Raw genomic sequence first — 15,420 nt, 5'->3', positions numbered from 1 at the left:
CTATTTGGAGGCTATCACAATAATCCAGGTGAAAGATCATGAAAACTTGAACTAGGATGGTGACCAACTGATTAGAGGGAAGGAAATGAGCACAGATAGGACATGTCTACTGACTGAACATGAGCACAGGTAAGAGATGGTTACTGATTGGACACAGTGGGGGTGGGGGAAATTGGGGGGGGGGGTGTTAAGAGAGAGACTGAAGCATTGAGGTTGATTCCAAAGTTGTGAACCAGAAGGAATGGAAGGATGATGGTGCCCTGTATAAAAATAAAGAAATTTGTATAGATTTAAAGGGAAAGATAATGAGTTCTGGCTTGGCTATATTAAATTCACATGCTTACCTAGTTGTTAATGGTACTCGTCACTGCTCATGCTTGGTCAAGTCTGTTCATGGTTTTTCTTTTTGCCCATTTGTACATCCCTGATTTTACAAGATAAAAAGGACACAGGTTTGAAAAGTTGCCAAACTAACAATGAATTTGTGTACCGATTGTTCCACGTTCCTTCCAATATCTGTTGCTTTAACCTTCAATCATTTTAACCAATATGGTTCATGATATAAAAAATATAAAATGATATCTCAAGGTTGCTTTAATTTGCATTTTTCTAACTAATAATGATTTAGAGTATTTTTTCATGTGACTGTAAATGGGTTTGATTTCTTCATTGGAAAACTACCTATTCATATCCTTCAACTGTTTATCAATTGGGAAATGGCTCATATTCCTATCACTTTGACAAAGTTCTTAATATATTTGAGATATGAGGCCTTTATCTGGGAAACTGAACTTGTGTTTGGGGATATCTAATGTTTAAACTGAATAATCTCCATAACCAATGAGATGAACTGCCCAGAAATATTTAATCACAACAATAAAAAATACTGAATGAACTGAAGAAAAATCTCAAGTTGGTTTATTCTATCTAGATATGACCTAAGAGAATTATGACATTAAAAACCATTTATGGTTTATCAGTACATGACATGACACTAGGTTCTCTATGAAATAAGTTAACAAGCTTGGTTGAAGTGAGAAATACTTTATTTACTATAACAAAATATTAACGATGAAATAAAAAAATCCAATTCATGTAATTATACTGGTAGCAGAAGAGAAAGGATAATTTACCTTAAGAGATTAAAAATTAGCAATTTTTAAAAAAAGCCTCCATCACATAAACTACCATATTCTTACAGACCACAGGGGAAAAAAGGCAAAGTAATTAAAGTGATTTTTCATGTAAGCTCAATATGTTGTGCCTGCCTGAGAATGTGTATAAAGTAGAGATATTCCATTTCTTCCTCTCAGCACAGTCTAGCAATTTCATTTCTGGTACAAGACATGTGACAACATTTTTCTGATAGAGAAGTGGGCAAGCCTCTCTTTTTCCGGGGATGTGTCCCCAGCGCGAAGTCAGATTGTTCCAAAGGATTGGTGGCTTTGATTTCATTTTTGTTTTTCTCAACAGTTTCCTTGGATTCTTCAGAACCCATCATGAAGTCTTCTATTGTGGGGGTGGAGTCTTCAGTGTGAGCATGTAGACTAAGCATATTCTTTAGCAAGTCTCGGCCTCGGTTCAGCTGAGGAATCTGCCCCTCCTTCCAACCAGGAATGACCTCTGGATCCAACTTTCCATTTTCCACATCTGTGTGAATAAAGAATGAGAAAGATTCTGTTAGGTAAGAGAGAAAAAAGTCATGGAGTGGGAAACATTTTTACATCAACCTAAGTCAGTCAAGGGGCAGCTAGGTGGTACGGTGGTTAGCTCAGTGGGCTTGGAACCTCTCATCTTCCTGAGTTCAAATCTGGCCTCATACACTTCCTAGCTGTGTGACCTTGGGCAAGTCACTTAACCCTGTGTGCCTCAGTTCCTCATCTGTAAAATTAGCCAGATGAAATGGCAAACCACTCCAGTATCTCTGCCAAGAAAATCCCAAACGACAGTCAGATGCAAGTGAAAAACAACTTGACAACAGCAAATCAGTCAAAGTTTTAAAAACCTAGGTGGGGTGGAGTGGAGGAGGGGTTAAGGAAGCATTTTTGTTAGCCAGAATAATAAAAAATAAAACGAGATGAGCAACATTTTGTCTTATTTTAAGTTAGGCTCCTTAAGGTACTGTAAATAATGATATCCTTGGCACAATTCATCTCCCTTTTCATCTCCTCCCTCCTCCTCCCCAACCCTCCCAGTTCCCTCATGCTATGTTTTATTTAGCCTTCTAAATGAGTGCTTTTTAAAAGTCAGGAACAGCCTGTACAGAACTTGTCCTTTTTTTTTTTTAGGAGAAATAACAATACAAGGTAAATCATAGGAATTTGTAGATAACTTCATGATCCATGTTGATGAAGGGTATTGATGATAAAGATAATGTGGAATATTGGTCCTCAAATACTTTATATTTTTGGAATGGATTACATGGGCATCTTCTATTGTCTAGCCCAAAGGATCCTACACTTTTTCTGTTCAAGGTGCACTTAGTATCTCAGTAATTTTTTCATGATACCCTTAGGCCAAAATAAATACTAACAGTCTGTTTACTAAGTAGTTAGTTTGAGAAATTTGAATATCCAACCATTCCCCTGTGAGGTCACCACGGATCACAGTTTGGCAATTTCTGGTTTAGGTATTATATGAGGTTCTGTGGAAGACACAGAAATCTGTAAGAAGTAGTCTCTGGGGACAGCTAGGTGGCACAGTGAACAGAGCCTGGCCCTGGAGTCAGGAGGCCCTGAGTTCAAATTCAGCCTCAGACACTTAACACTCATTAGCCGCATGACCTTGGGCAAGTCACTTAACCCCAATTGCCCTGCATTCCCCCTCCAAAAAAAGCAAAAAAAAAAGGAGTAGTCTCTGTCCTCAAAGGCCTCGCATTTGTTCCAGTGTTAGCTTCATAAGTTATACACTACCTTGGGCTGGTTGATTTGTTTGTTTTTTCTAAGTGCATTCACATTTGCAATAGAAGGTGCCAAATTTGCTTGGCAGTCAGAGAAACTTCCAAGAGAGAAAAAGTAATATGAATGACAGTTGATTCACATACTGATTAATGCCCTAATAGGTGACTGAATTAGCTGTATTACATTTTCCTTCTAAAACAAAATTTGGATTCTGAATACTATCTTAGGTTACTATGATCACATGCAGGAAGTTTATTCAGACAGAGAACAGTCCTATTTCCCTTAAATCTCATCTCATGTAATTACTACTACGTGATAGTCACTTCAAATTTTCTATAAATATACATAAAACGCAGTTGTTTGCATGTGGCCTCTGCCATTGAACTGTAAGCTCCTTGAGGGCAGGTATTGTTTTGTATCCCCATTGCTTGGAGAATAGTAAATGCTTGATAAACACCTGTGCACTTGACTTGGGCAGAGAAGGCTTTCTGCTCCACAGAGGAGAAACTGTGGCACCCCAAGACTACAACGTGGTGGCTGGTCCAGTTTCCAAGTTTTGTGGCTGGATTGCTGGTCTTCCTCCATGACTAACTTCCTTTTCTCCAACCAAAATCCAAAGTGGTTGATGGTAAGGCATAGAAAGATGGGGTTTTTTGGGCTGAGAGAGAAATGCATTAGTTTGCTGCCCCAGACCCCAGATCTTAAACCATTCCTGACAAATATGAATCTATCCTGATTTTTATTAGCCTTCTAAAGAAAGATTTCCCAGTTTTTCTCAGTAACCCATTCTAATGTTCAGCCTTCGTTGTCATAAAATTCTTCCTTAAATCTGGTTGGTTGGTTTATTATTTTTTGGAGGGGGGAGGGCAGGGCAACTAGAGTTAAGTGTCTTGCCCAAGGTCACACAGCTAGTAAGTGTTAAGTGTCTGAGGTCGGATTTGAACTTAGGTCCTCCTGACTCCAGGGCCAGTGCTCTATTCACTGTGCCACCTAGCTGCCCCCCTTAAATCTAACCTAAATCTGTTATGCTGTAGCTTTAGCTCATTATCTCTGGTTCCCACCTAACAAAGACGAAACATAACCATCCTCCATCCTTCATAATATACTTCAAGCTAATCCCATACAACTTTGCTCCAAGTCAAATGATTTTAATTTCTGAAGCTTTTACTTGTAGGCTTTCTTTTCTCACTCTTTCATCAAAGACATTGTTTTCTTCTGGATCCACTCCAAGAACATGCCACATAAATTCTGCTTTCAACAAGAGAACAAAATATTCCAGTGGGATTCTATCTAGTCAGAATTCAAAGGACCATCTTGTAAAAAAAAATTTTAAATGTTTTTACCACAATAAAACCTCATTAATTTGAGGTCCATTAATTTGGAATGTGCAAGAGACTCAGTAATTAGGCCAAAGTTTGTACTCTTTTGATCCATCATGTCCAACTCTTCATGACCCCATTTGGAGTGTTCTTGGCAAAGATGCTAGAGTGGTTTGCCATTTCCTTCAATTCATTTTCTTTTTTTTCTTTTTTCTTTCTTTCTTTTTATTTTTTAAAAGCAATCAGGGCTAAGTAACTTGCTCAAGGTTACATGGCCAGTTATTTCTGGGTGTGGTACTAAGTGTCTGAGCCTGGATTTGATCCCCAGGTCATCCCGACACTGGAGCCTGTGCTCTTACTTGCTGTGCTACCTGGCCGCCCCTCCAATTCATTTTCACCAATGAGGAAGTTGAGGTAAACAGGGTTAAGTGACTTGCCCAAGGTCACACAGTAAGTGTCTAAGGCCAGATTTGAACTCAGGAGTCTTCCTGACTCCAGGTCCAGCACTCCCCTGTGCCACCTAGCTTTCCCTTTGTACCTCTACTTTCTATTTTAAGAAGTCCCCCAGCAAATTAATACTGTAAATGCATATAAACTACCTAAGAAAAGCTTTTTTAAGCACTTTAAAAGTTGGGCTAATTAGAAATATTTTAATCTAGTCATTAAAGTTAGCCCATTAAGGTCCTTTTCTAGGCAACATTTTATTAGAGTAGTTTAACTGTCCTTTAACTTACTGAAACTATATTTTATTTGTAATGCTTTATAATTCAGACATTTTACTGATTCAGACTGAGCTTTTCTCCCCCAATTAGTTTGAATTAGAAACACCTTATTGTATCTATGTATTCATGTTTCCAATTTAAAATCCTACTGTAACACCTAATTTTGGTAACCCTTTACTTTCCCTTTCATTTTAAATTGATCATCAAAGAGACATACAGGCTGAGGTATCACAGAAGTATAAAGAATCCTGACTTAGGAGTCAAAGGATTTGGGTTCAAATCCTAGTTGTGGCCCTTACTACCTATATGACCTGGAGTGAACCACTTAATCTCCCCAGTCCTCAGTTTCCTTCTCTGTAAAATGAAAGACTTGAACTAGATAGTTTCTGAGAGCCCTTCTATCTTTTGAATCTACGCACCTACAAATTGGGAAGAAAATTAGAATCCCAATGAGACAGAAGATGAGCATGCATAAAGAAATTATAGATTACAGCCAGGGATGTATTCATACCCTTAGACTGGGGAGAAACCCGGACCGTGGCACTATCAGGAAAAGCTGGAAGTTGCAGGATTCTCTCAGAGGCCACCCTTGCCTGTGCCCAAGGACTTCGGGTTTGGCTGGGGTTAAATCCTGCTTCTGCCTGGGCAGAAGGCTGCTGGAGTAGCTCAAGCTCCGAGTGCCATCTGGTGGCCTTGGCAGGGATTTCATCTTCCTTAACTTTTCTAACCTTGCTTCTCCCTCTTAAAAGGAGCCAATGTAGGGTGGACCCCTGGCCCCCATCCACTGTATACTTATACCATGTATTTACACAGTCATATTAAATATGCTTATTTCTCCCTTCCATATACAATCACTTTGTCTTAAAGTCACTAGTCCCTCCAATTAGAGTGTATGCTTGTTGAGGGCAGGGACCACAATTCTCTGTATCCCCAGCCCTTAGCTGTGACTAGACCAGGCATGGGGAACCCTGCAGCCTCAAGGGCACATGTGGCCCTCTAGGTCCTCAAGTGCAGTACTTTGACTGAATCCAAACTTCACAGAACAAATCCCCTCAATGAAAGGATTTGTTCTGTAATACTTGGACTCACTCAAAAGGCCACACCCAAGGACCTAGAAAGCGACAGGTTCCCCACCCCTGGCCTAGACTATAGTAAACCTTTGATTAATTGATTAAAAATAGGCTGAACTCTCCTGTCTACCTTCCATTAATATCATGAGCACCAATGATAAATATTAATTGAGCATCAACTGTGTTCAAGAGATTATGCTAGGGATAGGAGGAGGTATAAGACATATCCTTCTTGCCTTCCCTGTTTATCACAATATAGGTAGCAGTGATGAGGAATCTGCAGCCTCGAAGTCACGTGTGACTTTCTAGGTCCTTGGGTATGGCATTTTGACCTAGTCCAAGTTTTACAGAACAAATCCTTTCATTAGGAGGATTTGTTCTTTGAAGTTTGGATCCAGTATTTGGGCCATACATGAAGACCTAGACGACCACATGTGCCCTCAAAGTGGCAGGTTCCCAGAGGAGAATCACTTAGTCTTGGAAAGGCTGGAAAGGACCTGGTGAAGAAGGGAGAATATAGGCTAAGCTTTAATTTAGTAATATAACTAGGGATTTTTTCTACTCTGTGTGAGGTTAGCAGCAAATAAGGGTGTACCTGAAATGTCTAATGCAATAGCTTTGTAATGATTCAACTTTTATTAAGGACACTCTTATGCCTTTGGAACTTTGCCTTTTGCTATAGCTGGAGGAACAAAGACAACTCATCTCTCCTGTCGCTCTTTAGGTATTGATAGCAACACACTCTCAGGTGAATTCTGTTAAGTACAAAAATGTACTTACAAGTAGCAGGAATTTATGAAGGCATAAATAAATGATACCAGATGCACAGTATTGTAGAAAATAGAGAGTGGGCTTGGAGACTTGGTTTCAAGTCCCTCCTCTGACATTTTTTTTGCTTTGGGGGGGGGGGGATTGAGGTTAAGTGACTTGTCCAAAGTCATACGGCTAGTAAGTGTGTCAAGTGTCTGAGGCCACATTTGAACTCAGGTCTTCCTGACTCCAGGGCCAGTGCTCTATTCACTGAACCACCTAGCCACCCTCCCTCCCACCCCTCCACCCCCTGCCTCCTCTGACATATTGGCTGTATGACCAGGGCTCAGAAAACTCTCTAAAACAATAAACTGCTCAAAAGGTGTAGTCTTGCACCTGATAGAGCTTCCCGTCTGGGACTTCCTTATACCAATGAAATCCCTATAAACTGTGCACGGGTAAGAAATCCAGGTACATTGAGTAGCTAAAGATTCCAGCTTTCTTTTTTAGCTTATTGACATACTCCTCACTTGCAAGTACTTTGGGTCTTTGTGTAGTTATCTGAATACAGCCTCTATTCTAGTAAAGACCAGTAATACACCTCCAGGAAATCTGTATTTGCCTTAAATTTCTAACCTGCTTCTCCCAGACTAGGTGCTGGTCCTTACTCACATGCGAGCATACTTTCTCCTTATAATTTTTATTAAAACTCAGTAACAGTTTTATCCCATTAGATCCTGGCAGCTTGGACCTTCCCCATGGGCCCCTGGCAGAGGCCGCCCAGCTCCACCTCAGTCTCTTGCTGTTGCCACAGCCCCTGAGGGTGTAGTCTGGACCCACCGCCTTCAATTTACCTCAGCATCTCCTGCTCCCCATCCTCCCTCTCTCTTCCTCCTCTGCCAGGACCCCTTCCTTCCTCTCCCTCCCCAGCTTAGAGAGACAGAGACCGAGAGACAGTGAGACAGAGACATAGGACAGAGACAGAGAGAGAAAGAGAGATAGAATCAGAGACAGACAGAAACAGAGACAGAGACAGAGAGACAGTAAGACAGACAGACAGAATCATAAACAGACAGAACAGAGACAGAGAGACAGAATATCTTGGAAGAACCTCCAAACAATCACAATCACAACATGCTTTGGTGCCTGTTGGCTTTGATGTGAAATCAACTAGAAGCATTTATTAAGCACCTTATGTGTGCTAGGCACAAAGGATACAAAGACAAGAAGATCAAATATATCAAGCTATAGTAACATCATTAAATGAAGATAATGAAAGTGTAATTGTTCAATGGATAGAAAATACAAAGGTAAAGAGATCGATTTGGAGAACATCTTTTCACTTAACCCTGACCTTGTACCTAATGAAGAAATAAAACCTAGCCCCCAAACACCTCCAGCTCCTACCCCTTCAGCCAAAGTAAATAAAATTGTGAGGAATCACTGGACTGCAGCCCCTATCAAGAACAACAGTAGGGTGGCTGGTTCTGCCCATTCACAGCCTAGTCAGTTTTCTGAACAGTCTTCCTCTACACAACAGAACACACATTAAAAATCCAGGGGTGTGAAGGAAGTAGAGAAATTGCAAGAAAAACGTGAGAAAAGGAGGCTACAGCAAGAAGAACTTAGAGAAGAAAGAGCCCACAATTGTTAATGCTACAAACCCAAATTAGGAAATCATGTGTATGATCAGAGACTTTAGAGGAAGCTTGGATTAGAGACCACTTACAACAGCAGATCCTATTGATGAACACAGAATATGTGTTTGTCTAAGTCAACAATCACTCGACAAAATAAGAAACAGTAATAAATGACCTTGATGTGATCTCAATCCCTAGTAGAGATGTGATGGTACCTAAACCAAAAACAAAAGTGGACCCAATGAGGTACCTAGAAAACCAAACGTTTTCTTTTGATTATGCCTTTGATGACTCAGTTCCTAATGAAATGGTTTATAGGTTTACTACTAGACCATTAGTAGAAGTCATATTTAAAAGGGGAATGGCCATATGTTTTCCTTATGGTAAAACAGGCAGTGGAAAAACCCACAATATGGGTGATGACTTTTCAGGAAAGGATCATGATTGTTTTAATATAAAGGGATATATGTGCTAGCAGCTCTAGATGTCTTTTTTTTTTTTTGGAGGGGGGAAGGCAGGGCAATTGAGGTTAAGTGACTTGCCCAAGGTCACACAGCAAGTAAGTGTTAAGTGTGTGACTCCAGGGCCAGTGCTCTATTCACTCTAGATGTCTTTTTAATGCTAAAGAAACCAAACTATAAGAAGTTAGAACTTCAGGCATACACAGCCTTTTTTGAAATTTATAGTGGAAAGTTATTTGACTTGCTTAATAGGAAGACCAAATTGATAGTGTTAGAGGATGGTAAGCAGTACATTCAAGTTATAGGATTACAAGAGCAGAGATTAAATTCATGGAAGATGTCCTGAAGTGAACTGAAATAGGCAACAGTTGCAGAACCTCTGGTCAAACATCTGCAAATACACATTCATCTCAGAGCCATGCAATCTTTTTTTTTTGGAGGGGGGAAGGCAGGGCAATTGGGGTTCAGTGACTTGCCCAAAGTCACACGGCCAGTAAGTGTTAAGTGTTTGAGGCTGGATCCAAACTCAGGTTCTCCTGACTCCGCAGCTGGTGCTCTATTCATTCACTTCACCATCTAGCCGCTCCAACACTTAAAATTTTTTAAAAGTGTCTGTGGAAATGTCCTGTTCTTCACCAGAATGACATTTCAATTTGTGTGAAGCACTCTTTTGTCTAAAAATTGTCCAGGAAGCACAACCAAACAACCTAGGAATTTCAGAAGCATTTCTGTTTAATGTTTCATTTACTCAAATTGTGAAGCTCACATTTGGAGATCCTTGCCAATTTTTTTTATAATGAAGTAAGACTGTGAACTTTTCTTTAAAGAAAAAAAAAAAGGCACAGCATTTCATTTCAACTGTTCAATTTTCCTACAAAAATCAATTGAGCAGTTTTAAATTGTGTTTGCATGCATGCCTCATCAGTGATTGTATATACCTTGTCCTCTCCTAGAGACAGCTGTGTTGACCCCTTCCAGCTTTGTGCCCTAGAGACAGCTGTGTTCGCCCATTCCAGCTTTGTGCCTCAAGACTATTGACCCTGAATTTCCTCTTGATGATGCACAGTCTTAATAAATGACATTCCTTATTTGTCAGTGTAAATTATCTTTATGGTAGGTATATTTTTAATAATGTGTGTGATTTTAGAGAATATGCCATATCACTGAATGGAACTAAAATCTGTGGCAGTAGACAAAGCCACTGGATCAGTTCATCTTAAATATGTAAAAAGAAAATAATTTGAAATTATGACTTTAAATAAAGTATGGTTTTAATTTCCTTAGCATTTTATTTAAAAAATACAAATACATAAGTTGGCTAATGTAAAAAAAATAAAATGAAATATTAAAGAAAAAACTTAATCACCACCTCAACAAATAGAAAATGAGGAATAAATTCCTAACTAAAACCCTAAACTTCAAATTATATCTTCTTCAGTTGAAAAAAATAAACCTCAATGAAATAACTTTTCTTTCCCTGTCACTTTCCTTTCTGTGCACTTAGAAGCTTTTGTAATCCCTTTTGTGGGAGGGGGCAGGGTTTGATGTTTTTTAAATGATGTTGTGGTACAGGTCACATCAAACCTCAGAATGCTGCAGAACCTTCTGGAAGAGATCTATAACCACTCAAAAGAATTTGACCTAACCATCCAAAGAAGGGAAAACAAATGGATAACGATCAAAGAATCTCTAAAATATGGATTATGGCATGCAGTTAGATGGGTGACCTTTGGGGCTCACCTGTCAAGACATACACCTTGGTGAGATGCTGCAAATAGACAAACGGGGCACAGAATTAAAGAAGTGGGAGACAGTAAGTTGAATTGCCTTTGAAGGAAATTTCAAAGTTTCTTCAAGGTCCCCAGAAATAATATAATATAATAATATTAATCTGTAAAGATGTTTTCCCAAAGTTTTGTGCTGTGTATATTGCTTCATTCCAACTACAGTGACTTCTAAGCATTAGACAATTTATTTTTATGATTAACATCAATTGTATATGGAAATAAAGCTAACAGGACTTTCTTTCCAGGTTCCCTCCTTTTCTTCTTTTTATATAACTACACAGCCTTCTTTAAAATTTCAGGAATGATCATGATCTTTGAAAGCTGATGGATTCTTTTAAGTATCTTAGGACAGGAATCACAGGTGCAGCTAGATGGCTCAATGAATAGAGTGCTCGACTTGAAGTCAGGAAGACCTAAATTCAAATTTTGCTTCAAACACTGACTATGGAAGGTCACTATCTCAGTTTCCTCATCTGTAAAATTGGGAATACCACCTACATCACAAGAATATTATGAGGATCAAGTGAGATAATTTCAAAATGATGAAAATGAAAGGTTATTATTTTCTATTATATTAATAACCAATTACTAAATTAGGATTAAGGTTTTTTCTGTTTCCTCATTTATGGAACAGGACCTGTAAATCCATCAGTCTCTGAAGGACATTGTTGATAGATGAGATTGCACAGATCCTCTGGGAATATTTTAAAGGGTAAATTATCTAATCTAGGTACATTTTTGCCCTAAAGCAGTAAATCTATGCCTTTGTACAGCTTCCCCTCCGTTGGAGTTTAGGATGACCCAGTTCATGAAAGGGAAAGCCAACCAGAGTGGTCTGGGTAGAGATAGGTTTCTTTATCCAAATTCCTGAAGGTGACTGAGTTTCATGAGCAAGCCACATTCTCAGCAGGAGGAGCTGAGAACATCTAGCTCACCTCCTCATTTGAAAGTCTACCCTCTCATTAATTGTTCACCAATCAGAACTGATTTTTCACCTGTTGGGGCACTCCCTTTTCCAAAAGTATAATAAGGCATTCAGTATCTCCATTGGATGTCTTTGGTTACTGAGAGAAACCACTGACCATCAATTTATCAATTAATCTATCAGCTAGACTAATTAATAAATTGATTATTACCCCAAAACTGTCTCTTGGGATTTTCATTCATCTCAAAAGTTAAGTTTTTTTTAAGCTGTCTCCTCTCTCCTATACTGTGGGAAGGGGGCTGTGTAAATGGAGGCAGAAAATTTTTTTTACAAGTTTATCTGAGTTGGAAAGTCTCATCCCCTCCTCACAAGTCTCTCCACATACAAAGATCTAGCCATTCCTCAAACTCCTATCCTTAATGAGGGGCTTTTTCTAAGGTTAGACAGGGCTAAGCACAGCTATAAGGGTCCCAGTGTAGTACATATTATCAGATCTCTCCTTCCAGTTTCCAGACTGCTGACACACTAGGAGTGGGGGTAGGGAGAGAGACAGAGAACAGAGATGGAGACAGAGGGAGACATAGAGAGACCAAGCACAAGCTGGGGGCAGGGAGACAGACAGAGAGACACAGAGAGAGAAAGAGAGAGACAGAAACATAGAGACAGAGAAAGACAAAAAGAGACACAGAGACAGAGAGAGACTGTACAACTATCCCTTCATACCAAGGACATCACTCGTCTTGACCCTGTCCCTTGATAGTCAGAAAGGATGAATTCCAACCAAATTAGTTGTAAATAGAAAGTATCATTTCTCCAGTGATGCCATTTTAAATGAAACACATCATAGAAAAAACAAAATACATTTTCTCAAACCTACTATTGGATATAGACTCTCCTTACTCCAAAAGTTTTTTTTTTGTTGTTGTTGTTGTTTTGCATCTCTCTGGTGCAGTCATAATTTATTATAATTACATATATATAATGGTTTCCTTTGTAATCCTGTGCATTAATATTTAAAACTATTAGTCTGAGAAGGGGTCCTTTGGTTTCTCCAGACAGATAAAGCTGCCCAAGACTCAAAAAAAAAAAAAGTTAAGAATCAGGATTGAGATCCACAGTTTAAGAAGAATTGATAGGGGTTGCAGAGTGGAAAAAGTTTAAGAAGGCCTGGACTAGATGACCTGTACAGTTGTTTTGGGTTCTAGAGTGTTACTTGAGCTTGAGTCTAAAATCAAACAGGTGTTAATCGAACAGCTTTGAAGGAGCTGAAGAGAGAGTCAAATGGAGAGAACTGGGACTAGCCTCTACCATGCTGTTTCTTATTCTCCAGTGGGAGGTCTGTCTAATATTTTTGCATGGTCATATAAGCACTTTGAGTACAATGAAATTGGGGAAGGTGACTCCTTCCCACTCTGTGAATCAGAGAAAGGATTTAGCTGAAGGTTAGGTGTTAATGGTAACTATACTCCATAGCCCTGCTAACATAGTATTTGTCCTATGTGAAGAGAAAGTAAGGGGGCAGACTGGGGGAGAAATTATTTGGGGTTTCCTAAATCAAAAGACAATGGTTGGAATACCAGCTCTGCTACTACACCCGTTGTGAACCTGGATCATTCTCTTCCCAATATGGTTCAGGGGATGAAGCACTGAATTTGAAGTCAGAGCACCTGCCTTCAAATCCTTCCTCGGAACACTTTCTACAGGCCACTTAGATTTTCAGGGTCTTAGTTTCTTCATCTGTAAAATGAGGGAGCTGGACTAAATGGCCCCTGAAGTCAATTCCAGTCCTAGACCTATGATTTCCTTAAAATGGAGTGAGGTTAAGAGAGGGACCACTCTCCCTAAGATCCCTTACAGTTCTAAATCCCTGGAACCCAAGCCTGGGTACTCACCATTTCCACGGGAGACGAACATGTGCTCCGGCTCCTGTAGTAGGGGTCTCTGTATCATGGAAATCCGCTTCCCACGGGACCTTCCGCAGATGGAGATCACCGCCCGGGCAAACACGCGGCCGCACAGCTTCATTGGTCGGTCATCGATCATCTGGGCTCTGAGCTCTTCGGGGAAGAAACTCAGCAGCAGCCAGGCCCCCAACAGGTGGGAAAAGAGCAGATGTAGCAGCATTCCTGCGCTGTCCGGTGGCACGCTCCCAACTGTGTCCTGCCGCCTGTTCCGCTTGGCTAGAACCAGCTCTGGCCGTCAATGCTCCCTCTCGGTCCCGTGAGCTTCTGGTAGGGTTGCGCTCCGTCAGTCTCTCAGGAGGCTTTCTCCCGCTACCTGTCCCTGCCTTCTCCCTGCCCTTGGACGCTCTTCTTCCACTTTTTATAGCCTGCCCACTCCTAATCAACTCCACAATCAACAGGTATCTCTCCCCCTCCTCCTCCCTTCTGTCTTCTCCCCTCCCCTTTCTCCTCCCTTTAACCCACACCCGGTTCCCCAGCCCTTCCCTCCCCAGTCCAGACCAGTCTAACTTCCTTGTTCTTTACACATCTTTCTCTTGGTGGACCCTTGTGTCTCAAAAGCGCGCATAGACACACACACACACACACACACACCCACACCACCACCACCACCACCACCACCACACACGCACTCACGCACACACAGTTTAGAGCTAGAAGACAACTTCAAGATTATCCAATCTATCCCCCTCATTTTTACAGACGGGAAAAATTAGGCCGCCAGAGGCGACCTTCGAACCCGGGTTCTTGGACCGTAGAACCAGCATTCTTGCTCTATACCAAAATAACTTCAGTCCCCATTGCAAGCCTCCTGCTAAGCGTCTTGGTTTGGGAGGCTCAGTGACTTTTCTTTGGAAGAACGGGAAGGGAAAATAGTGACTTTAGTGAATTTCGGTGATGAATGCAGAAAAATGATTGCTTCTTATTTTCCTTCCATTCTTCATCCTTTTCTCTTGGCGGGTGGTAGGGGGGCGTTTCAGACCCGTGATTTCTTTAGTATGGGAAACTTCTAATGTGGATACTCACTCCACTTCTCTCTTAGAAAAACTGTCTTGGGGCTCCTCATCTTGTCAACTGATTTATGTGGACAATTTCAGGGGCATACTAAGGGAATTTTGTATCTGTGCAGAATTGCAGTTTCTATGCCTAACATTCATTGTATTTGCTTGCCAGAGATATGTAGTGGGTGGGATCCTAGAATCTCGGGCAGAAGACGATGTGAAGAGAAGTTTTCTTTATTGAGTATCTTTCCTTCTCAATGCCATCCTGAAAAGGTATATTTTGTCCTACATACTTAGTTACATGTCTGCCTCTGCCTTCTCTCTCTCTCTGTTCCCAAAGTCTTCATGCACACACGTATATATGTAGGTATGTGAATATAGTATATATGTATATAGTATGTACCATATGGATTCATAAATATAGTGTCTATATATATTAGGGTGTCTATACAATATGTACTAATGGTATGTGTGTACATGTGCGTATGTGTAATATATATGTGTATATGAATGCATGAGGGACAGCTTGGTGTAGTGAGTACAGAACTGGTCTCAAAGTCAGAAAGAACTGGTTTCAAGGAGCACCTCTGTAGTGACCTTTAGCAAGTCACTTCATTTCTCAGTGCTCTAAGCAACTGAGATTATAAATTGTAGAGAGGCTTCTCACCTGGGATTCCCTATACTAATGAAATTACAGGTTAAGTACCTATCTCTATGTATTGAATGTCTAATTGATTGCCAATTTTAAAAAGTGTCCATTACCCCTAAATATGGAATATATTAATTTTTAACTAAACGTATATGCAAGTTCCCAGAGGGTAGGAAGCAGCATTTTCTTAAAATAAACTTCACATCTGGAATGGACTTCTCCTTAAACTTAATTA

General features: G+C 40.2%; 1 protein-coding gene and 1 pseudogene across 1 annotated transcript; one reads left to right on the top strand and one right to left on the bottom strand.

Annotated features, from left to right (window-relative positions):
- Positions 1-222: 222 nt before the first annotated feature.
- Positions 223-13,698, bottom strand: LOC138163133 (prorelaxin-like). The gene is made up of 2 exons (XM_069090575.1): positions 13,467-13,698; positions 223-1,650 (listed from the first exon to the last, which is right to left on the bottom strand). The coding sequence occupies exons 1-2, from the start codon at positions 13,696-13,698 to the stop codon at positions 1,310-1,312; spliced, it is 573 nt and encodes a 190-aa protein (XP_068946676.1). The 3' UTR covers positions 223-1,309.
- LOC138163034 (kinesin-like protein KIF2A pseudogene) lies at positions 6,280-9,506 on the top strand (annotated as a pseudogene).
- Positions 13,699-15,420: the final 1,722 nt, after the last annotated feature.

Source organism: Petaurus breviceps, unplaced genomic scaffold (assembly GCF_028583685.1).
Source record: "Petaurus breviceps papuanus isolate PSGF00001 unplaced genomic scaffold, PetGlider_PUasm1.0 187, whole genome shotgun sequence".
In the NCBI taxonomy this organism is placed as follows: domain Eukaryota; kingdom Metazoa; phylum Chordata; class Mammalia; order Diprotodontia; family Petauridae; genus Petaurus; species Petaurus breviceps.
Note: the sequence above shows the minus strand (reverse complement) of the source record. Positions and strands in the feature narration are given on the sequence as shown.